Here is a 27751-nt window from a genome sequence, read left to right as displayed (position 1 = left end):
TGAAAAAACGCTACCGTTTCTGGGAAAAACGCGGGAGTGGCTGGAGAAACGGAGGAGTGTCTGGGCGAACGCTGGGTGTGTTTGTGACGTCAAACCAGGAACGACAAGCACTGAACTGATCGCAGATGCCGAGTAAGTCTGGAGCTACTCAGAAACTGCTAAGAAGTGTCTATTCGCAATTCTGTGCTAATCTTTCGTTCGCAATTTTGATATGCTAAGATTCATTCCCAGTAGGCGGCGGCTTAGCGTGTGCAAAGCTGCTAAAAGCAGCTTGCGAGCGAACAACTCGGAATGACCCCTCATGTGCATTGCAGGGGGGGCAGATGTAACGTGCAGAGAGAATTAGATTTGGGTGGGTTATTTTGTTTCTGTGCAGGGTAAATACTGGCTGCTTTATTATTTCCACTGCAATTTAGATTTCAGTTTGAACACCCCCCACCCAAATCTAACTCTCTCTGCATATGTTACATTTGCCCCACCTGCACTGCACATGGGGCCTAATTCAGACCTGATTGCTCCTCTGCAAATTTGCAGAGGTCTGCGATCAGATAGTCGCCACCGATAGAGAGTGAATACCCGCTCCGTACAAGTCTGCGTACGCCGTGCGAAAACTTCGCCAGACAGTGGATATCTGCAAATCCGTTTGCAACTCACTCACCATCGAATGATTTTTCCAGTCTGTGCGTAGCCCAGGACTTACTCCTACACTGCGATACAAACAGGCTGATCGGGTTCGGAGCTGACGTCACACACCCGCCCTGAAAACGCTTGGGAACGCCTGCGTTCTCCCTGACACAGAAAATGGCCAGTTACCACCCTCAAAAACCTCTTCCTGTCAATCCGCCTGCGTACACCTAGCGATCAAAATGTTCGCACCATCCTTTTGCTGTTTGGGCTCGCGTCTGCGCATTGCGGTGCATACAGGTGCGCAGTCATTCGATAATCGCCCGCTGTGCGATTTCGCTCAACAGCGATTAGGTCTGAATTAGGCCCATGGTTATGCCTATTACAGAAAAAGTTTGCTGTTGCGATCAGGTCTGAATCACCTCCATTGTAAGATAATCCTCATTAGTATTATTTGGCTCATATTATGTTGATGCTTTAGAGAAAGTAAGAGACTGACCTGATCTCCAGCGATAGTATCTTTGTGTCACAATGGGGGTCATTCCGAGTTGATCGCTAGCTGCCGTTGTTCACTGCGCAGCAATCAGTGTAAAAAACGGCTAATCTGCGCATGCGTAGGCACCGCAATGCGCACGCGCGTCGTACGGGTACAAAGTCCATTGTGGTTTTACACTGGTTCTAGAGACGATTCCAATCGCACAGCCGAACGCAAGGAGATTGACATAAAGAGGGCGTTTCTGGGTGTCAACTGACCGTTTTCAGGGAGTGCTTAGAAAAAGGCAGGCGTGTCGGGGAAAACGCAGGCGTGGCTGGGCGTTCGCTGGGCGGGTGTGTGACGTCAAAGCCGTCCCTCCATCGTTAGAATCAACACCCACGAAGAGTAACTACAGGGCTGGTCTTGTTTTGCACAAAGATTTTGCAGGCGCTCTGCTGCACAGGCGCTCGCACTTCTGCAAAGCGAAAATACACTCCCCAGTGGGCGACGACAATGCGTTTGCACGGCTGCTAAAAACTGCTAGCGAGCGTTCAACTCGGAATGACCCCCCTTGTCTCATTGTCTGTTGCGGTTTTGTTTTTCACTTACAGATGACAAACACTCAGATATTGCAGATACAGTTTCATACAGGATTTATAGCACTTGGAACAACGGTATTACAATTTACAAAGTAAGTGCCCAAGGATCAAATGTTTCTCGTTTTTTTTATTTTTTATTTGTTTAGTAGAGAGATAATCAGTTCTTAAGATTTTAATACACTTACATTTTCTATCGCTGCAAAAGAAAACGAAAATAAAAAACACCTGTGGCCCAATCTATCATTAATATAATGCCTTAGTACCTGGGAAATACCCAGCAGCCTCAGCAATAACGGCCCGGGGATGGTCGCTAAGTCTCGAGGGATCTGCGCCATGCATGAATAGCAAAGAATAGATTCAAACTATGTATTTTTTAAATTTCTCTATCGTCCTAGTGGATGCTGGGGTTCCTGAAAGGACCATGGGGAATAGCGGCTCCGCAGGAGACAGGGCACAAAAGTAAAGCTTTCCGATCAGGTGGTGTGCACTGGCTCCTCCCCCTATGACCCTCCTCCAAGCCAGTTAGATTTTTGTGCCCGGCCGAGAAGGGTGCAATCTAGGTGGCTCTCCTAAAGAGCTGCTTAGAGAAAGTTTAGCTTAGGTTTTTTATTTTACAGTGAGTCCTGCTGGCAACAGGATCACTGCAACGAGGGACTTAGGGGAGAAGAAGTGAACTCACCTGCGTGCAGGATGGATTGGCTTCTTGGCTACTGGACATCAGCTCCAGAGGGACGATCACAGGTACAGCCTGGATGGTCACCGGAGCCTCGCCGCCGGCCCCCTTGCAGATGCTGAAATGACGCTGGGGCTTCTCAAGCGGACTCGGGGGCGGTGGGCGGTCGTCTCAAGCATTTCAGCGCGCAGTGGGCTCACTCGCAGGTAGATCCCTGGATCCTGCAGATAATATCTCAGGGGTACAGGTTGGAACTAGAGACAGATCCGCCTCGCCGTTTCCTGAAGTCTGCTTTACCAACGTCCCCCTCCGAAAGGGAGACGGTTTTGGAAGCCATTCACAAGCTGTACTCTCAGCAGGTGATAGTCAAGGTACCTCTTCTACAACAGGGAAAGGGGTATTATTCCACTCTATTTGTGGTACCGAAGCCGGACGGCTCGGTAAGACCTATTCTAAATCTGAAGTCCTTGAACCTGTACATAAAGAAGTTCAAGTTCAAAATGGAGTCACTCAGAGCAGTGATAGCGAACCTGGAAGAAGGGGACTTTATGGTGTCCTTGGACATCAAGGATGCGTACCTCCACGTTCCAATTTACCCCTCACACCAGGGGTACCTCAGGTTCGTTGTACAAAACTGTCACTATCAGTTTCAGACGCTGCCGTTCGGATTGTCCACGGCACCTCGGGTCTTTACAAAGGTAATGGCCGAGATGATGATTCTTCTTCGAAGAAAAGGCGTATTAATTATCCCATACTTGGACGATCTCCTAATAAGGGCAAGGTCCAGAGAACAGCTAGAGAGGGGATTAGCACTGTCTCAAGAAGTGCTAAAACAGCACGGCTGGATTCTGAATATTCCAAAATCCCAGTTAATGCCGACAACTCGTCTGCTGTTCCTAGGGATGATTCTGGACACGGTTCAGAAAAAGGTTTTTCTCCCGGAGGAAAAAGCCAAGGAGTTGTCCGAGCTTGTCAGGAACCTCCTAAAACCAGGAAAGGTGTCTGTACATCAATGCACAAGAGTCCTGGGAAAAATGGTGGCTTCTTACGAAGCAATTCCATTCGGCAGATTCCATGCACGAATTTTCCAGAGGGATCTGTTAGACAAATGGTCAGGGTCGCATCTTCAGATGCACCAGCGGATAACCCTGTCTCCAAGGACAAGGGTATCTCTTCTGTGGTGGTTGCAGAGTGCTCATCTATTGGAGGTCCGCAGATTCGGCATACAGGATTGGATCCTGGTGACCACGGACGCCAGCCTGAGAGGCTGGGGAGCAGTCACACAAGGAAGAAACTTCCAGGGAGTGTGGACGAGCCTGGAAACGTCTCTTCACATAAACATTCTGGAACTAAGAGCAATCTACAATGCTCTAAGCCAGGCAGAACCTCTGCTTCAAGGAAAACCGGTGTTGATCCAGTCGGACAACATCACGGCAGTCGCCCATGTGAACAGACAGGGCGGCACAAGAAGCAGGAGTGCAATGGCAGAAGCTGCAAGGATTCTTCGCTGGGCAGAGAATCATGTGATAGCACTGTCAGCAGTGTTCATCCCGGGAGTGGACAACTGGGAAGCAGACTTCCTCAGCAGACACGACCTTCACCCGGGAGAGTGGGGACTTCATCCGGAAGTCTTCCACATGCTGGTAACCCGTTGGGAAAGACCAATGGTGGACATGATGGCGTCTCGCCTCAACAAAAAACTGGACAGGTATTGTGCCAGGTCAAGAGATCCGCAGGCAATAGCTGTGGACGCGCTGGTAACGCCTTGGGTGTACCAGTCGGTGTATGTGTTTCCTCCTCTGCCTCTCATACCAAAAGTATTGAGAATTATACGGCAAAGAGGCGTAAGAACGATACTAGTGGTTCCGGATTGGCCAAGAAGGACTTGGTACCCGGAACTTCAAGAGATGATCACGGAAGATCCGTGGCCTCTACCTCTAAGGAGGGACTTGCTTCAGCAGGGTCCCTGTCTGTTTCAAGACTTACCGCGGCTGCGTTTGACGGCATGGCGGTTGAACGCCGGATCCTAAAGGAAAAAGGCATGCCGGAAGAAGTCATTCCTACTTTGATTAAAGCAAGGAAGGAAGTAACCGTGCAACACTATCACCGCATTTGGCGAAGATATGTTGCGTGGTGCGAGGATCGGAGTGCTCCGACGGAGGAATTTCAACTGGGTCGATTCCTACATTTCCTGCAATCAGGATTGTCTATGGGTCTCAAATTGGGATCTATTAAGGTTCAAATTTCGGCCCTGTCGATTTTCTTTCAAAAAGAATTGGCTTCAGTTCCTGAAGTCCAGACTTTTGTTAAGGGAGTGCTGCATATACAGCCTCCTGTGGTGCCTCCAGTGGCACCGTGGGATCTCAATGTGGTTTTGGAATTTCTAAAATCTCATTGGTTTGAACCACTAAAAAAGGTGGATTTAAAATATCTCACATGGAAAGTGACCATGTTACTAGCCCTGGCTTCGGCCAGGAGAGTGTCAGAACTGGCAGCTTTATCTTACAAAAGCCCATATCTGATTTTCCATTCGGACAGGGCAGAACTGCGGACTCGTCCGCATTTTCTCCCTAAGGTGGTGTCAGCATTTCATCTGAACCAGCCTATTGTAGTGCCTGCGGCTACAAGTGACTTGGAGGACTCCAAGTTACTGGACGTTGTCAGAGCATTAAAAATATATATTGCAAGGACAGCTGGAGTCAGAAAATCTGACTCGTTGTTTATATTGTATGCACCCAACAAGATGGGTGCTCCTGCGTCTAAGCAGACGATTGCTCGTTGGATCTGTAGCACAATCCAACTTGCACATTCTGTGGCAGGCCTGCCACAGCCTAAATCTGTAAAGGCCCACTCCACAAGGAAGGTGGGCTCATCTTGGGCGGCTGCCCGAGGGGTCTCGGCATTACAACTTTGCCGAGCAGCTACGTGGTCAGGGGAGAACACGTTTGTAAAATTTTACAAATTTGATACTCTGGCTAAGGAGGACCTGGAGTTCTCTCATTCGGTGCTGCAGAGTCATCCGCACTCTCCCGCCCGTTTGGGAGCTTTGGTATAATCCCCATGGTCCTTTCAGGAACCCCAGCATCCACTAGGACGATAGAGAAAATAAGAATTTACTTACCGATAATTCTATTTCTCGGAGTCCGTAGTGGATGCTGGGCGCCCATCCCAAGTGCGGATTATCTGCAATAATTGTACATAGTTATTGTTAACTAATTCGGGTTATTGTTAGGAAGCCATCTTTCAGAGGCTCCTCTGTTATCATACTGTTAACTGGTTTTGATCACAAGTTGTACGGTGTGATTGGTGTGGCTGGTATGAGTCTTACCCGGGATTCAAAATTCCTCCCTTATTGTGTACGCTCGTCCGGGCACAGTACCTAACTGGCTTGGAGGAGGGTCATAGGGGGAGGAGCCAGTGCACACCACCTGATCGGAAAGCTTTACTTTTGTGCCCTGTCTCCTGCGGAGCCGCTATTCCCCATGGTCCTTTCAGGAACCCCAGCATCCACTACGGACTCCGAGAAATAGAATTATCGGTAAGTAAATTCTTATTATTTGGGATATTTATCAAACCTTCTAAAATTGGGAGGGGGAGTTGTTCCGTCTAGGAACCAATCAGATTGTAGCTATCATTTCTCTAGTACAGTCTAGAAAATGTCAAGAGGAATCTGATTGGTTGCCACGAGCAACACTTTCACTTTACCTTTTAAGAAGGTTTAATAAATCTCCATCTATGGCAGAGGTTCCCAAATGTGGTCCTCAAGACATCCTAACAGTCCATGGGGGTAATTCCAAATTGATTGCAGCAGGAATTTTTTTAGCAGTTGGGCAAAACCATGTGCACTGCAGGGAAGGCAGATATAACATGTGCAGAGAGAGTTAGGGGCCCTACACACTCGGCGATGCGCCGCCGAGGTGCCCGACGGCCGATACGGCCGACGAGCAACCCGGCGGCGGGGGGGCAGTGACGGGGGGAGTGAAGTTTCTTCACTCCCCCCGTCACCCGGCTGCATTGAAGTGCAGGCAAATATGGACGAGATCGTCCATATTGGCCTGCATGCACAGCCGATGGGGGACCAGCGATGAACGAGCGCGGGGCCGCGCATCGTTCATCGCTGGAGTCTCCACACTGAAAGATATGAACGAGTTCTCGTTCATTTATGAACGAGATCGTTCATATCTTTCAGAATATCGGCATGTGTGTAGGGCCTATTAGATTTGGGTGGGGTGTGTTCAATCTGCAATCTAATTTGCAGTGTAAAAATAAAGCAGCCAGTATTTACCCAGCACAGAAATAAAATAACCCACCCAAATCTAACTCTTTCTGCACATGTTATATCTGCCTCACCTGCAGTGCACATGGTTTTGCCCAACTGCTAAAAAATTTCCTGCTGCGATCAACTTGGAATTACCCCCCATGTTTTAAGGATATCCATGCTTGAGCACTGAAAATTAAATCAAATTCACTGAGGTACTCATTAACTCACCTGTGGTCAAGCATGGATATCCTTTAAAACCTGGACTGCTAGGGTGCCTAGAGGACCGGCTGCAGATTTAAAGCGGCAACAATTTAAAATGAAAAATCAGCCCCTGTACCCGCCTTATGCAACAGATACGAGGAATGTATCTTGATCGATCTTATACCCGGTATATGGGTGAAAGGATGCCGATTTTCCGCGCACTTTTGCTTACGCGTAACTTCTGTTTGCGTCTCACTCTGCATCAGATCCACAGAGCGTGTGACGTTGAGCGCATTAAGGGAATTTAATGTGCTGAATTTAGCACATCAACGATCAGCCACAATGACAAGCGGGGGACGCCCAGCACAGGGCTAGTCCGCCCCGCATGTCAGGCTTCCCCCGCACAAGAACAAAAGCATCGCACAGCGGCGATGCTTTTGTACTTTAGGAGTAGCTCCCTACCAGCGCAGCTCCTGCGTGCTGGCAGGGAGCTACTCATCGCTGTGAGGGGCGCAGCGGCTGGGTGTGACGTCACGCAGCAACAGCGGCCCGTCCCCCGCACAGTCCGGGCACCCTTGCGTTAGCCGGACCGCGCCCCCTGAACGGCGGCCAAACGCCGGCGGCCCACCCCCTCCCGCCCAGCAACCGCCTCTACCTGTCAATCAGGCAGAGGCAATCGCAGGGCTGAGACGGCCATCAACTGTCTGGCATGCGCCGGCGCCGCAGTGCGCAGTTCAGACCTGAGCGGCTGCTATGCGGAAACGCACAGCACCGATCAGATCTGAATTAGGCCCTAAGAGCTCACATTTTAACACAAACTTTTCGGGAGGTAAAACCACGGTAACTGATGCAAATGTGACTTTATATCAGCACTAATTGCAGCTTTTTTGAATTCCAGACCTGAACTTGACGCTTGCGACTCTCCGGACAAATACCCCCAGCTGTTTCATGTCACCTTGGACATTGAGATCGAAGCCACGGACAGACAAACAGATCTCACCCCTCCCTGGGAGCATTTTGTATCGAAGGACCCCAACGCTAGTATCCTGTTCTCATCACAGCAGGAGCAGCAGGAGGCTCTGTCCGTGGGGGGTAAGTAGCGGAGGAGAGAGAGACGTGGGGGGGTAAGTAGCGGAGGAGAGAGACGTGGGGGGGGGTAAATAGTAAAGGAAAGAGAGACGTGGGGGGTAAGTAGCGGAGGAGAGAGAGACGTGGGGGGTAAGTAGCGGAGGAGAGAGAGACGTGGGGGGTAAGTAGCGGAGGAGAGAGAGAGGTGGGGGGTAAGTAGCGGAGGAGAAAGAGACTTGGGGGGTAAGTAGAGGAGGAGTTAGAGACGTGGGGGGTAAGTAGCGGAGGAGAAATAGACGTGGGGGGTAAGTAGCGGAGGAGAGAGAGACGTGGGTGGTAAGTAGCGGAGGAGAGAGAGACGTTTGGGGGTAAACAGTGCAGGAGAGAGAGACGTGGGGGGGTAAGTAGCGGAGGAGAGAGAGACGTGGGGGGTAAGTAGCGGAGGAGAGAGAGACGTGGGGGGGGTATGTAGCGGAGGAGAGAGAGACGTGGGGGTAAGTAGCGGAGGAGAAATAGACGTGGGGGGGTAAGTAGCAGAGGAGAGAGAGACGTGGGGGGGTAAGTAGCGGAGGAGAGAGAGACGTGGGTGGGTTCGAAGCGGAGGAGAGAAAGACGTGGGGTGTAAGTAGTGGAGGAGAGAGAGACGTGGGGGGAAAGTAGCGGAGGAGAGACGTGGGGGGTAAGTAGCGGAGGAGAGAGAGACGTGGGGGGTAAGTAGAGGAGGAGATAGAGACGTGGAGGGTAAGTAGCGGAGGAGAAATAGATGTGGGGGGTAAGTAGCGGAGGAGAGAGAGACGTGGGGGGGTAAGTAGCGCAGGAGAGAGACGTGGGGGGATAAGTAGCGGAGGAGAGAGACGTGGGGGGGTAAGTAGCGGAGGAGAGAGAGACGTAGGGGGGTAAGTAGCGGAGGAGAGAGAGACGTGGGGGGTAAGTAGAGGAGGAGAGAGAGACGTGGGGGGTAAGTAGCGGAGGAGAGACGTGGGGGGTAAGTAGCGGAGGAGAGACGTGAGGGGTAAGTAGCGGAGGAGAGAGAGACTTGGGGGGTAAGTAGAGGAGGAGATAGAGACGTGGGGGGTAAGTAGCGGAGGAGAAATAGACGTGGGGGGTAAGTAGCGGAGGAGAGAGAGACGTGGGGGGGTAAGTAGCTGAGGAGAGAGATGTGGGGAGTAAGTAGCGGAGGAGAGGGTGATGTGGGGGGTAAGTAGCGGAGGAGAGAGAGATGTGGGGGGTAAGTAGCGGAGGAGATAGAGACGTGGGGGGTAAGTAGCGGAGGAGAAATAGACGTGGGGGGTAAGTAGCGGAGGAGAGAGAGACGTGGGGGGGTAAGTAGCTGAGGAGAGAGAGACGTGGGGAGTAAGTAGCGGAGGAGAGGGTGACGTGGGGGGTAAGTAGCGGAAGAGAGAGAGATGTGGGGGGTAAGTAGCGGAGGAGAGAGAGACATGGGGGGTAAGTAGCGGAGGAGAGAGAGACGTGGGGGTAAGTAGCGGAGGAGAGAGAGACGTGGGGGTAAGTAGCGGAGGAGATAGAGACGTGGGGGATAAGTAGCGGAGGAGAGAGAGATGTGGGGGGTAAGTAGCGGAGGAGAGAGAGACGTGGGGGGTAAGTAGAGGAGGAGATAGAGACGTGGGGGGTAAGTAGCAGAGGAGAGAGAGACGTGGGGGGTAAGTAGCGGAAAAGAGAGAGATGTGGGGGGTAAGTAGCGGAGGAGAGAGAGATGTGGGGGGTAAATAGCGGAGGAGAGAGAGACGTGGGGGGATAAGTAGCGGAGGAGAGAGAGACGTGGGGGGTAAGTAGCGGAGGAGAGAGAGATGTGGGGGGTAAGTAGCGGAGTAGAGAGAGATGTGGGGGGTAAGTAGCGGAGGAGAGAGAGACTTGGGGGTAAGTAGCGGAGGAGAGAGAGACGTGGGGTAAGTAGCGGAGGAGAGAGACGTAGGGGGTGAGTAGCGGAGGAGAGAGAGACGTGGGGGGTAAGTAGAGGAGGAGAGAGAGACGCGGGGGGTAAGTAGCGGAGGAGAGAGAGACGTGGGGGTAAGTAGCGGAGGAGAGACGTGGGGGGTAAGTAGTGGAGGAGAGAGAGACGTGGGGGGTAAGTAGCGGAGGAGAAATAGATGTGGGGGTTCAGTAGCGGAGGAGAGAGAGACGTGGGGGGGGTAAGTAGCTGAGGAGAGAGAGACGTGGGGAGTAAGTAGAGGAGGAGATGGTGACGTGGGGGGTAAGTAGCGGAGGAGAAAGAGACGTGAGGGGTAAGTAGCGGAGGAGATAGAGACGTGGGGGGTAAGTAGCGGAGGAGAAAGAGATGTGGGGGGTAAGTAGCGGAGGAGAGAGAGACGTGGGGGGTAAGTAGAGGAGGAGATAGAGACGTGGGGGGTAAGTAGCAGAGGAGAGAGAGACGTGGGGGGTAAGTAGCGGAGGAGAGAGAGATGTGGGGGGTAAATAGCGGAGGAGAGAGAGACGTGGGCGGTAAGTAGCGGAGGAGAGAGAGACGTGGGGGTAAGTAGCGGAGGAGATAGAGACGTGGGGGATAAGTAGCGGAGGAGAGAGAGATGTGGGGGGTAAGTAGCGGAGGAGAGAGAGATGTGGGGGGTAAGTAGAGGAGGAGATAGAGACGTGGGGGGTAAGTAGCAGAGGAGAGAGAGACGTGGGGGGTAAGTAGCGGAAAAGAGAGAGATGTGGGGGGTAAGTAGCGGAGGAGAGAGAGATGTGGGGGGTAAATAGCGGAGGAGAGAGAGACGTGGGGGGATAAGTAGCGGAGGAGAGAGAGACGTGGGGGGTAAGTAGCGGAGGAGAGAGAGATGTGGGGGGTAAGTAGCGGAGGAGAGAGAGATGTGGGGGTAAGTAGCGGAGGAGAGAGAGACTTGGGGGTAAGTAGCGGAGGAGAGAGAGACGTGGGGGTAAGTAGCGGAGGAGAGGGAGACGCAGGGGGTGAGTAGCGGAGGAGAGAGAGACGTGGGGGGTAAGTAGAGGAGGAGAGAGAGACGCGGGGGGTAAGTAGCGGAGGAGAGAGAGACGTGGGGGTAAGTAGCGGAGGAGATAGAGACGTGGGGGATAAGTAGCGGAGGAGAGAGAGATGTGGGGGGTAAGTAGCGGAGGAGAGAGAGACGTGGGGGGTAAGTAGAGGAGGAGATAGAGACGTGGGGGGTAAGTAGCAGAGGAGAGAGAGACGTGGGGGGTAAGTAGCGGAAAAGAGAGAGATGTGGGGGGTAAGTAGCTGAGGAGAGAGAGACGTGGGGAGTAAGTAGAGGAGGAGATGGTGACGTGGGGGGTAAGGTAGCGGAGGAGAAAGAGACGTGAGGGGTAAGTAGCGGAGGAGATAGAGACGTGGGGGGTAAGTAGCGGAGGAGAAAGAGATGTGGGGGGTAAGTAGCGGAGGAGAGAGAGACGTGGGGGGTAAGTAGAGGAGGAGATAGAGACGTGGGGGGTAAGTAGCAGAGGAGAGAGAGACGTGGGGGGTAAGTAGCGGAAAAGAGAGAGATGTGGGGGGTAAGTAGCGGAGGAGAGAGAGATGTGGGGGGTAAATAGCGGAGGAGAGAGAGACGTGGGGGGGGGTAAGTAGCGGAGGAGAGAGAGATGTGGGGGGTAAATAGCGGAGGAGAGAGAGACGTGGGGGGTAAGTAGCGGAGGAGAGAGAGATGTGGGGGTTCAGTAGCGGAGGAGAGAGAGACGTGGGGGGGGTAAGTAGCTGAGGAGAGAGAGACGTGGGGAGTAAGTAGAGGAGGAGATGGTGACGTGGGGGGTAAGTAGCGGAGGAGAGAGAGACGTGAGGGGTAAGTAGCGGAGGAGATAGAGACGTGGGGGGTAAGTAGCGGAGGAGAAAGAGATGTGGGGGGTAAGTAGCAGAGGAGAGAGAGACGTGGGGGGTAAGTAGAGGAGGAGATAGAGACGTGGGGGGTAAGTAGCAGAGGAGAGAGAGACGTGGGGGGTAAGTAGCGGAAAAGAGAGAGACGTGGGGGATAAGTAGCGGAGGAGAGAGAGATGTGGGGGGTAAGTAGCGGAGGAGAGAGAGACGTGGGGGGTAAGTAGAGGAGGAGATAGAGACGTGGGGGGTAAGTAGCAGAGGAGAGAGAGACGTGGGGGGTAAGTAGCGGAAAAGAGAGAGATGTGGGGGGTAAGTAGCGGAGGAGAGAGAGATGTGGGGGGTAAATAGCGGAGGAGAGAGAGACGTGGGGGGGGGAAGTAGCGGAGGAGAGAGAGATGTGGGGGGTAAATAGCGGAGGAGAGAGAGACGTGGGGGGTAAGTAGCGGAGGAGAGAGAGATGTGGGGGGTAAGTAGCGGAGGAGAGAGAGACGTGGGGGTAAGTAGCGGAGGAGAGACGTGGGGGGTAAGTAGTGGAGGAGAGAGAGACGTGGGGGGTATGTAGCGGAGGAGAAATAGATGTGGGGGTTCAATAGCGGAGGAGAGAGAGACGTGGGGGGGGGTAAGTAGCTGAGGAGAGAGAGACGTGGGGAGTAAGTAGAGGAGGAGATGGTGACGTGGGGGGTAAGTAGCGGAGGAGAAAGAGACGTGAGGGGTAAGTAGCGGAGGAGATAGAGACGTGGGGGGTAAGTAGCGGAGGAGAAAGAGATGTGGGGGGTAAGTAGCGGAGGAGAGAGAGACGTGGGGGGTAAGTAGAGGAGGAGATAGAGACGTGGGGGGTAAGTAGCAGAGGAGAGAGAGACGTGGGGGGTAAGTAGCGGAAAAGAGAGAGATGTGGGGGGTAAGTAGCGGAGGAGAGAGAGATGTGGGGGGTAAATAGCGGAGGAGAGAGAGACGTGGGGGGGGTAAGTAGCGGAGGAGAGAGAGATGTGGGGGGTAAATAGCGGAGGAGAGAGAGACGTGGGGGGTAAGTAGCGGAGGAGAGAGAGATGTGGGGGGTAAGTAGCGGAGGAGAGAGAGATGTGGGGGGTAAGTAGCGGAGGAGAGAGAGACATGGGGGTAAGTAGTGGAGGAGAGAGAGACGTGGGGGTAAGTAGCGGAGGAGAGAGAGACGCGGGGGGTAAGTAGCGGAGGAGAGAGAGACGCGGGGGGTAAGTAGAGGAGAGAGAGACGCGGGGGGTAAGTAGCGGAGGAGAGAGAGACGCGGGGGGTAAGTAGCGGAGGAGAGACGTGGGGGGTAAGTAGAGGAGGAGATAGAGACGTGGGGGGTAAGTAGCGGAGGAGAGACGTGGGAGGTAAGTAGAGGAGGAGATAGAGACGTGGGGGGTAAGTAGCGGAGGAGAAATAGACGTGGGGGTAAGTAGCGGAGGAGAGAGAGACGTGGGGGGGTAAGTAGCTGAGGAGAGAGAGACGTGGGGAGTAAGTAGAGGAGGAGATGTTGACGTGGGGGGTAAGTAGCGGAGGAGAGAGAGATGTGGGGGGTAAGTAGCGGAGGAGAGAAAGACATGGGGGGTAAGTAGCGGAGGAGAGAGAGACTTGGGGGTAAGTAGCGGAGGAGAGAGAGACGTGGGGTAAGTAGCGGAGGAGAGAGACGCAGGGGGTGAGTAGCGGAGGAGAGAGAGACGTGGGGGGGTAAGTAGCAGAGGAGAGAGAGACGTGGGGGGTAAGTAGCGGAAAAGAGAGAGACGTGGGGGTAAGTAGCGGAGGAGAAAGAGATGTGGGGGGTAAGTAGCGGAGGAGAGAGAGACGTGGGGGGTAAGTAGAGGAGGAGATAGAGACGTGGGGGGTAAGTAACAGAGGAGAGAGAGACGTGGGGGGTAAGTAGCGGAAAAGAGAGAGATGTGGGGGGTAAGTAGCGGAGGAGAGAGAGATGTGGGGGGTAAATAGCGGAGGAGAGAGAGACGTGGGGGGGGGTAAGTAGCGGAGGAGAGAGAGATGTGGGGGGTAAATAGCGGAGGAGAGAGAGACGTGGGGGGTAAGTAGCGGTGGAGAGAGAGATGTGGGGGTAAGTAGCGGAGGAGAGAGAGATGTGGGGGGTAAGTAGCGGAGGAGAGAGAGACATGGGGGTAAGTAGTGGAGGAGAGAGAGACGTGGGGGTAAGTAGCGGAGGAGAGAGAGACGCGGGGGGTAAGTAGCGGAGGAGAGAGAGACGCGGGGGGTAAGTAGAGGAGGAGAGAGAGACGCGGGGGGTAAGTAGCGGAGGAGAGAGAGACGCGGGGGGTAAGTAGCGGAGGAGAGACGTGGGGGGTAAGTAGCGGAGGAGAGAGAGACGTGGGAGGTAAGTAGAGGAGGAGATAGAGACGTGGGGGGTAAGTAGCGGAGGAGAAATAGACGTGGGGGGTAAGTAGCGGAGGAGAGAGAGACGTGGGGGGGTAAGTAGCTGAGGAGAGAGAGACGTGGGGAGTAAGTAGAGGAGGAGATGTTGACGTGGGGGGTAAGTAGCGGAGGAGAGAGAGATGTGGGGGGTAAGTAGCGGAGGAGAGAAAGACATGGGGGGTAAGTAGCGGAGGAGAGAGAGACGTGGGGGTAAGTAGCGGAGGAGATAGAGACGTGGGGGGTAAGTAGCGGAGGAGAGAGAGATGTGGGGGGTAAGTAGCGGAGAAGAGAGAGACGTGGGGGGGTAAGTAGAGGAGGAGATAGAGACGTGGGGGGGTAAGTAGCAGAGGAGAGAGAGACGTGGGGGGGTAAGTAGCAGAGGAGAGAGAGACGTGGGGGGTAAGTAGCGGAAAAGAGAGAGACGTGGGGGGTAAGTAGCGGAGGAGAGAGATGTGGGGGGTAAGTAGCGGAGGAGAGATAGACGTGGGGGGTAAGTAGCGGAGGACAGAGAGACGTGGAGGGTAAGTAGCGGAGGAGAGAGAGACGTGGGGGGTAAGTAGCGGAGGAGAGAGAGATGTGGGGGGTAAGTAGTGGAGGAGAGAGAGATGTGGGGGGTAAGTAGCGGAGGAGAGAGAGACGTGGGGGGTAAGTAGCGGAGGAGAGAGAGATGTGGGGGGTAAGTAGCGGAGGAGAGAGAGATGTGGGGGTAAGTAGCGGAGGAGAGAGAGATGTGGGGGGTAAGTAGCGGAGGAGAGAGAGATGTGGGGGGTAAGTAGCGGAGGAGAGAGAGACGTGGGGGGTAAGTAGCGGAGGAGAGAGAGACGTGGGGGGTATGTAGCGGAGGAGAGAGAGACGTGGGGGGTAAGTAGCGGAGGAGAGAGAGAGACGTGGGGGGTAAGTAGCGGAGGAGAGAGAGACGTGGGGGGTAAGTAGCGGAGGAGAGAGAGACGTGGGGAGTAAGTAGCGGAGGAGAGAGAGACGTGGGGGGTAAGTAGCGGAGGAGAGAGAGACGTGGGGGGTAAGTAGCAGAGGAGAGAGAGATGTGGGGGGTAAGTAGTGGAGGAGAGAGAGACGTGGGGGGTAAGTAGCGGAAGAGAGAGACGTGGGGGGTAAGTAGCGGAGGAGAGAGAGATGTGAGGGGTAAGTAGCGGAGGAGAGAGAGATGTGGGGGGTAAGTAGTGGAGGAGAGACGTGGGGGGTAAGTAGCGGAGGAGAGAGAGACGTGGGGGGTAAGTAGCGGAGGAGAGAGAGACGCGGGGGGTAAGTAGCGGAGGAGAGACGTGGGGGGTAAGTAGCGGAGGAGAGAGAGATGTGGGGGGTAAGTAGCGGAGGAGAGAGAGACGTGGGGGGTAAGTAGAGGAGGAGATAGAGACGTGGGGGGTAAGTAGAGGAGGAGAGAGAGACGTGGGGGGTAAGTAGCTGAAAAGAGAGAGATGTGGGGGGTAAGTAGCGGAGGAGAGAGAGATGTGGGGGGTAAATAGCGGAGGAGAGAGAGACGTGGGGGAGTAAGTAGCGGAGGAGAGAGAGATGTGGGGGGTAAGTAGCGGAGGAGAGAGAGAGACGTGGGGGGTAAGTAGCGGAGGAGAGAGAGATGTGGGGGGTAAGTAGCGGAGGAGAGAGAGATGTGGGGGGTAAGTAGCGGAGGAGATAGAGACATGGGGGTAAGTAGCGGAGGAGAGAGAGACGTGGGTGTAAGTAGCGGAGGAGAGAGAGACGCGGGGGGTAAGTAGCGGAGGAGAGAGAGACGTGGGGGGTAAGTAGAGGAGGAGAGAGAGACGCGGGGGGTAAGTAGCGGAGGAGAGAGAGACGTGGGGGTAAGTAGCGGAGGAGAGACGTGGGGGGTAAGTAGCGGAGGAGAGAGAGACGTGGGAGGTAAGTAGAGGAGGAGATAGAGACGTGGGGGGTAAGTAGCGGAGGAGAAATAGATGTGGGGGTTCAGTAGCGGAGGAGAGAGAGACGTGGGGGGGGGTAAGTAGCTGAGGAGAGAGAGACGTGGGGAGTAAGTAGAGGAGGAGATGGTGACGTGGGGGGTAAGTAGCGGAGGAGAGAGAGACGTGGGGGGTAAGTAGCGGAGGAGAAAGAGATGTGGGGGGTAAGTAGCGGAGGAGAGAGAGACGTGGGGTTAAGTAGAGGAGGAGAGAGAGACGTGGTGGGTAAGTAGCGGAAAAGAGAGATGTGGGGGGTAAGTAGCGGAGGAGAGAGAGATGTGGGGGTAAATAGCGGAGGAGAGAGAGACGGGGGGGGTAAGTAGCGGAGGAGAGAGAGATGTGGGGGGTAAATAGCGGAGGAGAGAGAGACGTGGGGGGTAAGTAGCGGAGGAGAGAGAGATGTGGGGGGTAAGTAGCGGAGGAGAGAGAGATATGGGGGGTAAGTAGCGGAGGAGAGAGAGACATGGGGGTAAGTAGTGGAGGAGAGAGAGACGTGGGGGTAAGTAGCGGAGGAGAGAGAGACGCGGGGGGTAAGTAGCGGAGGAGAGAGAGACGCGGGGGGTAAGTAGAGGAGGAGAGAGAGACGTGGGGGGTAAGTAGCGGAGGAGAGAGAGAGACGTGGGAGGTAAGTAGAGGAGGAGATAGAGACGTGGGGGGTAAGTAGCGGAGGAGAAATAGACGTGGGGGGTAAGTAGCGGAGGAGAGAGAGACGTGGGGGGGTAAGTAGCTGAGGAGAGAAAGACGTGGGGAGTAAGTAGAGGAGGAGATGTTGACGTGGGGGGTAAGTAGCGGAGGAGAGAGAGATGTGGGGGGTAAGTAGCGGAGGAGAGAAAGACATGGGGGGTAAGTAGCGGAGGAGAGAGAGACGTGGGGGTAAGTAGCGGAGGAGATAGAGACGTGGGGGGTAAGTAGCGGAGGAGAGAGATGTGGGGGGTAAGTAGCGGAGGAGAGAGAGACGTGGGGGGGTAAGTAGAGGAGGAGATAGAGACGTGGGGGGGTAAGTAGCAGAGGAGAGAGAGACGTGGGGGGGGTAAGTAGCAGAGGAGAGAGAGACGTGGGGGGTAAGTAGCGGAATAGAGAGAGACGTGGGGGGTAAGTAGCGGAGGAGAGAGATGTGGGGGGTAAGTAGCGGAGGAGAGATAGACGCGGGGGGTAAGTAGCGGAGGACAGAGAGACGTGGAGGGTAAGTAGCGGAGGAGAGAGAGAAGTGGGGGGTAAGTAGCGGAGGAGAGAGAGATGTGGGGGGTAAGTAGTGGAGGAGAGAGAGATGTGGGGGGTAAGTAGTGGAGGAGAGAGAGATGTGGGGGGTAAGTCGCGGAGGAGAGAGAGAGGTGGGGGTAAGTAGCGGAGGAGAGAGAGATGTGGGGGGTAAGTAGCGGAGGAGAGAGAGATGTGGGGGGTAAGTAGCGGAGGAGAGAGATGTGGGGGGTAAGTAGCGGAGGAGAGAGAGACGTGGAGGGTAAGTAGCGGAGGAGAGAGAGAAGTGGGGGGTAAGTAGCGGAGGAGAGAGAGACGTGGGGGGTAAGTAGCGGAGGAGAGAGAGACGTGGGGGGTAAGTAGCGGAGGAGAGAGAGATGTGGGGGGTAAGTCGCGGAGGAGAGAGAGAGGTGGGGGTAAGTAGCGGAGGAGAGAGAGATGTGAGGGGTAAGTAGCGGAGGAGAGAGAGATGTGGGGGGTAAGTAGCGGAGGAGAGAGAGACGTGGGGGGTAAGTAGCGGAGGAGAGAGAGACGTGGGGGGTAAGTAGCGGAGGAGAGAGAGACGTGGGGGGTAAGTAGCGGAGGAGAGAGAGACGTGGGGGGTAAGTAGCGGAGGAGAGAGAGACGTGGGGGGTAAGTAGCGGAGGAGAGAGAGACGTGGGGGGTAAGTAGCGGAGGAGAGAGAGACGTGGGGGGTAAGTAGCGGAGGAGAGAGAGACGTGGGGGGTAAGTAGCGGAGGAGAGAGAGACGTGGGGGGTAAGTAGCGGAGGAGAGAGAGATGTGGGGGGTAAGTAGTGGAGGAGAGAGAGACGTGGGGGGTAAGTAGCGGAAGAGAGAGAGACGTGGGGGGTAAGTAGCGGAGGAGAGAGAGACGTCCCCCACATCTCTCTCTCCTCCGCTACTTACCCCCCACGTAAGTAGCGGAGGAGAGAGAGATGTGAGGGGTAAGTAGCGGAGGAGAGAGAGATGTGGGGGGTAAGTAGTGGAGGAGAGACGTGGGGGGTAAGTAGCGGAGGAGAGAGAGACGTGGGGGGTAAGTAGCGGAGGAGAGAGAGACGTGGGGGGTAAGTAGCGGAGGAGAGAGAGACGTGGGGGGTAAGTAGCGGAGGAGAGACCATGTTATCGGGGGAATACCACGTCGCTTTCTGCGTTCATCTCCAGAATTATACTTACATTGTGTTTGTATTAAACAGGCAGGGCCCCTGTAGAGCAACCCCCCGACAACATCAAGAACCCCGGGCAGGGGGCATTCTTCTCAGCGTTGAGTTGGCAAGGTACCACTGAAATATTGTACTATAAATAAATGTATTAGAGAGCTGGGGCTGTGAAACACAAGGGGCCGGACCCGGACACATGTAGCGATTGTTAGCAGACCGCACACTCGGCACTGTGTGACAGAGACTACGTGTGCGACCGGCCCTATCTGTGCTGGAAACGGGCGTTTCTGGGTGTCATCTTGCAAGAGATGCGTTTTGCGGGCGTGTAGCCAGACTTCTCTGCTGTTATGCAGTATGACGGATGGACGCTGTTGCTGTCTTTTACACAGGCGTAAATGGCGATCCTAATTGTGGTTGCGGCTGCAGATGAGAACACAGTGGGCGGCATGACTAAACACAGATATACATATATCCGCATTAGCATAAGGTAGTAAATCCGGCTGTACACGCTTGCAGATGCTTGTCATCAGAGGGCCCAATACACACCTGATCGCTGCAAAGGCAACAATTGCAGCCTGAAGCCCATTGTGTTGTACGCACGCGCAGCGGCCGTACTGCGCGTGCTCACATAGTGAGATGCGGTCGCTTCTGCCTGATTGACAGACAGAGGCGAGAGGGGGCGTGCCAGCGGTGTTTGAATGCCGTTGCGGGAGGGGTTGCGGTCCAGACAACGCAGGTGTGTCCGGACCGTTGCTGGGGCAGGCCGTGACGGCTGCGTGACGTCACACACAGCCACTGCAACCCAAAACATGGCGGGTAGCCACTCGCCAGGTGCGAAAGCATAGCCTCCGTGTGATGCGTCCGCACCTCTGCAGGGGGCGTGGTGGGGTGGGGGGTGGTAGGACTAGCCTTGTGCTGGACGTCCCCCCGCGGGTTACAGATTGTGATTGTAGATGTGCGAATCACCCCGAGTCGGAATTAAGCCAATATCTATCAATGTGTTTTCAATGTTAAACACTTTTTGCTGTAAACATTGATTAATCTGTAGGGTTCACACTAGGATCTGAGAATATTCCTTCAACTAATCCGAAGAAATAAAACTAAGCGTAACAAAGTCTACAAAAGTCACTGTATTATTTACACTATTATTTTACTAGTATTTAGCAATAGAGTAATAATAATATTCCGCTAGTATACCTCATTGTCTTTTTTTAACCTTAAGGGCTATTAAATATTTTTATTTCTGCACCATGGCACAACCTGTCCCTAGTAAATAGGTTTTATCATTACACTGCCTGTTGTAGATCGACACTAATGCAAAACTCTTGTTAGGGGGAAATGTATCAAACCTCGTAAAGAGTGGAGAAAAGGAAAAGTGGAGAAGTTGCCCATGGCAACCAATGAATGAACCTATCATTTTATAGAATGAACTTGAGAACTGCTGGCTTGAAGCTGTTGGTTGCTAAGGGGAACTGCCCCGCCGGTCCACTCTCTAGAAGGCTTGATACATCTCCCCCTTATGACATCATACACCTTTGTGATGGCCTCTTAAAGGTCCCATTCTACTCAGTACATAGACCAGTAACACTTCCACCATCCTGACTCCTTTTAAAAACTTATATAGGAATCTATATACGTGTTATTATTTAAATCCCATTTGGCTGGAAGCTCAGATCGGTGAATGTGCGGCATACACATGTACTTTGATGTCTTAGACCAGAAGTTGGAGAAGCCTGGCTCGGAAGACCGCGCTGCGCTGGTGCACGAAGAGAGCGAGCCCTCAGACGATGAACTCCTGTCCCTCTCCAGCCAGCACAGTAACACCAGTGGGGAAAAGCACCACGGGACCCCAAAGCACAAAAAGGCCGACCCCCCGCTGCCAGCACCTCCGGAGGATGTCGACCTGCTATTCCTAGATGGAAGCTCAGTCAACACCGCAATACCTTCGCAACCAAAAGCACCACCTTCAAACTCCGATCTCCTACAAGACCTATTTGGGGAAGCTCAGGCACAAGGAGAAGCCGTGTACCAGACAGGAGGGGGAGTGGGTTCCACGCACTCAACGCCGCGGCGATCTGCGGCATCCCCTTCGCCATCCCAGTCTCCGAAGATAGGAGAAGGTAAAGTGGCTATTCACTTTTGTTTCTTTGTGGGTGGTAATGCAGATAGATGTGTCCAAAATATACAAAATCAGGAATAAATAAATAATTATAAACTCCAAATCATTCGTTGTATATCGAAAAAAATAAATAAAATAAATAAAATAAAATATATATATATATATATATATATATATATACTAGGTGCTTCATCGCGCCCTACGGGCGCTCTTCACACCGTCGAAAGGGGCTACGCCCCCTTAACCCCTGCACGCCTTGCTGCGGTTCAATATTTGTATGAGTATTACCTGCATTCCTAGGTTTGTTAGTGGTTAAATATTGCACAACGAAAGTGCTTCCAATGGTGAAGGGGGCGTAGCCCCTTGCGACGGCGTGAACAGTGCCTGCAGGGCACGATGTACAGAATGTAGCGGGTGCGGGGGGGACCGCAGATGAGGCAGGGAGTATGTAGATGCTGCGAGTGGAGGGGGAGGTGGATGCAGGTGTGGGGGGAGGGGGTGCGGGACCTATACCTATGTGATGTTATGTGTAACAATATATAGGACACGGATAAGGATGTATGTGATATAGACATATCCGCATGAAGAGGTAAATGGTGTCATTAGACACAGAGGGAAGTGCTGGTACAATGCGGAGCAGGGGCAGCTGTGTCCTCTCTCTACACCGTACCAGGTGTAGCAACACGGACATGTTGCGCACGCAATGTCTCCACGCGGCCGCAGGTGCACCAGTCCCCTCTGCATGCGCAATGTGCGCGCCCCCCTCAGGTGCAGTAGGAGGAGGGGGCGATGGCTGGAGCTGGTACCAGGGCCAATGGGCATGGACAGCGCGGTCATGTGCTCGGTGCTCGGCTTGCGCCCTGCGCTTGCTGTGTGAGAGATAGGGAGGAGGCGGCAGAGCGGAGCATCACCGATATACCGGTAACTATGGGGGGCACCGCAGGGGGTTATGGCTCCTGTACTCCTGGTGAGGGTTTGTCAGGGAGGTATCAAGGAGCCAGTGGTATGGACCGTGTATGGGATACAGGGGGGTAGGGAGGGGATACAGAGACGCGGGGCGGTAGGGAGGGGATACAGAAACGCAGAGCGGTAGGGAGGTGATACAGAGACGCAGAGCGGTAGGGAGGTGATACAGAGACGCAGAGCGGTAGGGAGGGGATACAGAGACGCAGAGCGGTAGGGAGGTGACACAGAGACGCGGGGCGGTAGGGAGGGGATACAGAAACGCAGGGCGGTAGGGAGGGGATAGAGAGACGCAGGGCGGTAGGGAGGGGATACAGAAACGCAGGGCGGTAGGGAGGGGAAACAGAGACGCGGGGTGGTAGGGAGGGGATACAGAGATGCAGAGCGGTAGGGAGGTGATACAGAGACGCAGAGCGGTAGGGAGGGGATACAGAGACACAGGGCGGTAGGGAGGGGATACAGAGATGCAGAGCGGTAGGGAAGGGATGGAGAGAAGCGGGGCGGTAGGGAGTGGATACAGAGGCGTAGGGAGGAGGGGATACAGAGACGTTGGACGGTAGGGAGGGGATGCAGAGACGCGGGGCGGTAGGGAGGGGATAGAGAGAAGGGGACGGTAGGGTGGGGATACAGAGGCATATGGAGGAGGGGATACAGAGACATGGGGCGGTAGGGAGGGGATAGAGAGACGCAGGGCGGTAGGGAGGGGATAGAGAGACGCGGGGCGGTAGGGAGGGCACACAGACGCAGGGCGGTAGGGAGGGGATAGAGAGACGCAGGGCGGTAGGGAGGGGATAGAGAGACGCAGGGCGGTAGGGAGGGGATAGAGAGACGCAGGGCGGTAGGGAGGGGATACAGAGACACAGGGCGGTAGGGAAGGGATGGAGAGAAGCGGGGCGGTAGGGAGTGGATACAGAGGCGTAGGCAGGAGGGGATACAGAGACGTTGGACGGTAGGGAGGGGATACAGAGACGCGGGGCGGTAGGGAAGGGATAGAGAGACGCGGGCAGTAGGGAGGGGATAGAGAGAAGGGGGGCGGTAGGGTGGGGATACAGAGGCATAGGGAGGAGGGAATACAGAGACATGGGGCGGTAGGGAGGGGATACAGAGACGTGGGGTGGTAGGGAGGGGACAGAGAGACGCAGGGCGGTAGGGAGGGGATAGAGAGACGCAGGGCGGTAGGGAGGGGATAGAGAGAAGCGGGGTGGTAGGGAGGAGATACAGAGACGTGGGACGGTAGGGTGGGGATACAGAGGCGTAGGGAGGAGGAGATACAGAGACGCAGGACGGTAGGGAGGAGATACAGAGACGCGGGGCGGTAGGGAGGGGATACAGAGACGCGGGGCAGCAGGTAGAGGATACAGAGAGGCGGGGCGGCTGGGAGGGGATAGAGAGACGCGAGATGGTAGGGAGGGGATAGAGCGACGCGTGGCGGTAGGGAGGGGATAGAGAGGCGGGGCGGCTGGGAGGGGATAGAGAGACGCGGGGTGGTAGGGTGGGGATACAGAGACGCGGAGCGGTAGGGAGGGGATACAGAGACACGGGGCGGTAGGGAGGGGATAGAGAGACGCAGGGCGGTAGGGAGGGGATACAGAGATGCAGGGTGTTAGGGAAGGGATACAGAGACGCGGGGCAGCAGGTAGAGGATACAGAGAGGCGGGCGGCAGGGAGGGGATAGAGAGACGCAGGGTGGCAGGGAGGGGATAGAGAGACGTGGGGCGGTAGGGAGGGGATACAGAGATGCAGGGCGGTAGGGAGGGGATACAGAGACGCGGGGCAGCAGGTAGAGGATACAGAGACGCGGGGCAGCAGGTAGAGGATACAGAGACGCGGGGCAGCAGGTAGGGGATAGAGAGACGCGGGGCGGTAGGGAGGGGATAGAGAGACGCGTGGCGGTAGGGAGGGGATATAGAGACGCGGGGCGGCAGGGAGGGTCCCCAGTGAGGAAGCTGATGAAGAGAGGGGGAAAGTAGTGGAGAGGGAGGGCACCAGAAGTGGAGACTTGTGTAAAGTGGCGACCACACATAGAATCAGTGGTTAGGATGGCCGGAGGGACTCACCGTTGAGGCTGTGGGCGGCTGCTGCAGGCTGGTAAACAGTAGTGTCCAGAGGCGTCACTGGGTGTCGGAGCGCAGTCTGTTCTATTACACACATCTCTCAACACCCCCCCCCCCACGCGGATGAAAAGGGGCGTGGCTTTCTGTGAAAGGGGCGTGGCCTCACGGGCATGTTCTCTCTCGGTCCGGGGGTGTTTCCAGCTTGCCTGTTGATGCTGGCAGCCCCCGGAGAGTGTGTGTGCCGGCTCTTCTCTGTGACAGGAGGAGAGTGCTGCAGGAGTTTATCTCACTGCAGCACTCGGCTCCTGTCACAGCAGGAGGGCTGACAGCTGGATGTGTGTGGAGGAGGCGGCGGGTGTGTGTACACGGCCCCGGGAGGGCTATGAAAGCCTTCTCCTGCGCCACCCGTCCCTCCTAATGTGTATGCCGGGGGCGGCATCAGCCGTTGTTGTTCGCCCGGCGCCGCGGCCGGGGAGTCAGAGCTGCTGATGGGTGGGGGGAGGGGAGAGAGAGAGATGGACAGGCAGCAGGAGCAGAGACTTGCTGACTCCGCCCACCGCTGTGACTCCACCCAGCATTACGGCCAGGCAGGCACAGAGTCACAGATTTGGCCTAATATATAGGAGATTAAAGATAATTACAATAAAACCGCAATGCTATGCAGCCATATTCCAGTGATCCTGTGCTGGGATGTTAGAATTTGGCCATATAATAACTGGGATGCATTGTGAAATATATTGAAAATCAAACGGTAACAGGACAGACAAACAACATGTAACACAATACAGAGTCACACAGGCACCGGTGTAATATAGATGAAACAACTGATAATGTTTAAAGCTGTTCCATATTATATGTAGTACCTCAGGGGCAGATGTATTAAGGCTGGAGAAGTGATAAAGCAGTGATAAGTGGAAGGTGATAACGCACCAGCCAATCAGCTCCTAACTGTCATTTTCAAATCCGTAACGATTGGCTGGTGCGTTATCACTTTGCGCTTACCACTGGTTTATTACTTCCCTTCTCCAGGTTAATACATCTGCCCCATAGGCCCAAATGTATTAAGCCTCAACAAGAGATAAATTGCTGATGGATAAAGGGTGGAATTCAAATGTGTGAAAAGTCGGTTGGGTGTCTGTCTATTAGATAGGAAAAAACAGACTCCCAACTGACTTTTCAAACATTTGAATCTCCCCCAAAGAGTGTTAAATGACCAGCCAATCAGCTTCCTACCTGCTATGTAACAGGCTGTGGGGCAGATGTATTAAGCCTGTAGTTTGAAAAATTACGGTTAGGAGCTGATTGGCTGGTGCGTTATCACCTTGCAGTTATCATTTTGTTATCACTTCTCCAAGCTTAATACAGCTGCCCAATTATTCCACGTTCCACTCACTAATGATCAGTCAGCCAGAATGAGGGATAAATTCACTATAGGTCAATTTTTAGATTTTAAAATCGATCTAAATCATCTGACATCACCGTCATGTTTCAGGGTCTAAATTGCAGATTTACTAGCAGTCTGTTTTGATATTGATTTTAAAATCGACGACAATGTCGGTCAATTCTCAGTTGTGTAAAGTCTGTAACTTTTGTCAGTTCAATTCAAAACCGACAGCAAATAAACCTAAAAAGAAAAAATTTTACGAAAATCGTCTAAAAATCTAGGGCCTAATTCAGATCTGATCGCAGCAGCAAATCTGTTAGCAAATGGGCAAAATCATGTGCACTGCAGGGTGGGCAGATGTAACATGTGCAGAGAGAGTTAGATTTGGGTGGGGTGTGCTCAAACTGAAATCTAAATTGCAGTGTAAAAATAAAGCAGCCAGTATTTACCCTGCACAGAAACAAAATAACCCACCCAAATGTAACACTCTCTGCACATGTTACATCTGCCCCACCTGCAGTGCACATGGTTTTGCCCATTAGCTAACAATTTTGCTGCTGCGATTAGATCTGAATTATGTCCATAGACCAAAAACCGGCTATTAATTCCTACTGCTTTTCTATTGGGTAAATCAAACCACATGCAAGAAGCTGCTGCGGTCCCACTAATTCTGCGTCTATTCAGTCAGGCGGTGATTTGCGTACCGCAGGAAAGTGCTCAGCCTTGTATAGCCTTGAATTGTCACATGGCCTCATACACGCAAACCCGATGTGCAGAACGTGCCCTGCGTCATTAATGACCCCTGAGACGCTGCGGCTGTTTGGGGGCAGGGAGTGGGCGAAGCTGGGCGGTGTTCTTGAAAATGGGGCATCTCCCTCGTGAGGCCCATAATTCCTACAGCCGCAGTGCAACACATGGTTGGGTCCCTTTATATTAGGGCTGTGCACAGATCCTCAAGGGTTTTGGATCTGGATATCTTTAAAAAATTATAAAAACAGCTAAAACCATGTAATTTCCAGTGTGAAATGGCGCCTGCAATCACAAGGGAGGAACTTACATGTCATCCAAAACATGCGATATTCGGATTCTAGATCCGAGAACCAAATTTGGTGGGATGACCCGAGCTGAAGCTCCGTTCAACTCCAAAACCCCAAAGTTTCAGTGTGTTCTACTTTCCGCAAAACCGAACCGCTCATGAAGGTTTAGCCCAGGGGTGTCAAACTCGCGGCCCTCCAGCTGTTGTGGAACTACACATCCCAGCATGCCTTGCCATCTATTTTGTATTAGGGATGGCTGCAACTGTGGCAAGGCATGCTGGAATGTGTAGTTCCACAACAGCTGGAGGGCCATGAGTTTGACACCCCTGGTTTAGCCAATAGAATGTGTTTTAGATGTGAAAAGCTGTCACTTATTAGTCTATTGTTTGGTTGGTTTGTCTGTCGATTTTTAGTTGATTTTCAAACCGACTGTTAGTAAATCTCCAGTTTGAAGTGTTTTCTCAGAGAAAATTATGTTTCAGTGTTCGATTTTGTTTGGGAATCAGGTTTTTGGTCGTTTTTTTTCTTTTAGTAAATTTTGCTAAATTGATGGGGAAATTGACAAAGCCCACCAAATCGTCCAAAATCGTTTTATAGTGAATATACCACTGAGTCTTTTATGTCTGGGGTCCTTTCTGGAATGTTATAGGAAGAGGTGCAAAAATCTATCAGCTAAACTACCACATATATATACAGTGGGGATTGAAAGTTTGGGCACCCCAGGCAAAAATTCATTTTAATGTGCAAAAAGAAGCCAAGGAAAGATGGAAAAATCTCCAAAAGGCATCAAATTACATATTAGACATTCTTATAACATGTCAAAAAAAGTTTGATTTTATTTCCATCATTTACACTTTCAACAGAACAGAAAACAAAAAATGGCGTCTGCAAAAGTTTGGGCACCCTGCAGAGTTAATACCTTGTACTGCCCCCTTTGGACAGCTGAGACCTAGCAGTGTCATGGATTGTTCTCAATCATCGTCTGGAAAGACCAGGTGATGTCAATCTCAAAGGTTTTAAAAGCCCAGACTCATCTGACCTTGCTTCAACAATCAGCACCATGGGTTCCTCTAAGCAGTTGTGTAGCACACTGAAACTGAGAATAGTTGACGCTCACAAAGCAGGAGAAGGCTATAAGAAGATAGCAAAGCGTTATCAGATGCCCAGATGTTCGGAATGTAATTAAGAAATGGCAGTCATCAGGAACAGTGGAAGTTAAAGCAAGATCTGGAAGATCAAGAAAAATATCAGACAGAACAGCTCGCAGGATTGTGAGAAAAGCAAGTCAAAATCCACATTTGACTGCACGATCCCTCCAGGAAGATCTGGCAGACACTGGAGTTGTGGTACACTATTCCACTATAAAGAGATACTTGTACAAAAATGGTCTTCATGGAAGAGTCATCAGAAGAAAACCTCTTCTACGTCCTCACCACAAAAATCAGCATTTGAAGTTTGCAAATGAACACATAGACAAGCCTGATGCATTTTGGAAAAAAGTTCTGTGGACCGATGAGGTTAAAATAGAACTTTTTTGGCCGCAATGAGCAAAGGTACGTTTGGAGAAGGAAGGGCACAGAATTTAATGAAAAGAACCTCTGTCCAACTGTTAAGCATGGGGGTGGATCAATCATGCTTTGGAGTTGTATTGCAGCTAGTGGCACAGGGAACATTTCACGGGGTGGTATTCATGTGACCGATGGTCGGAAGACCGACGGTCACATGACCTCCTCCAGCATCCCGACCCCCACTATCCCGATGGTCGGCATGCCGACCAACAGGGACTATTTCCACTCGTGGGTGTCCACGACACCCATAGAGTGGGAATAGAACCCGTGGCG

At 53.2% G+C, this 27751-nt stretch overlaps 1 protein-coding gene across 3 annotated transcripts in view; it reads left to right on the top strand.

Moving 5' to 3' along the window:
* The window catches only part of DNAJC6 (DnaJ heat shock protein family (Hsp40) member C6), a 275117-nt gene that overhangs the window by 126286 nt on the left and 121080 nt on the right, over window positions 1-27751 (top strand). For all 3 annotated transcript variants that reach the window (XM_063939170.1, XM_063939171.1, XM_063939169.1), the window contains 4 exons: window positions 1711-1790; window positions 7732-7925; window positions 18390-18470; window positions 20069-20473. In XM_063939170.1, the coding sequence (XP_063795240.1) occupies window positions 1711-1790; window positions 7732-7925; window positions 18390-18470; window positions 20069-20473 (760 nt within the window). The remainder of the gene's footprint in view (window positions 1-1710; window positions 1791-7731; window positions 7926-18389; window positions 18471-20068; window positions 20474-27751) is intronic.

The sequence above is a fragment of the Pseudophryne corroboree genome, chromosome 9, assembly GCF_028390025.1.
Source record: "Pseudophryne corroboree isolate aPseCor3 chromosome 9, aPseCor3.hap2, whole genome shotgun sequence".
Taxonomy (NCBI): Eukaryota; Metazoa; Chordata; class Amphibia; order Anura; family Myobatrachidae; genus Pseudophryne; species Pseudophryne corroboree.
This window is presented reverse-complemented; position numbering and strand designations above follow the sequence as displayed.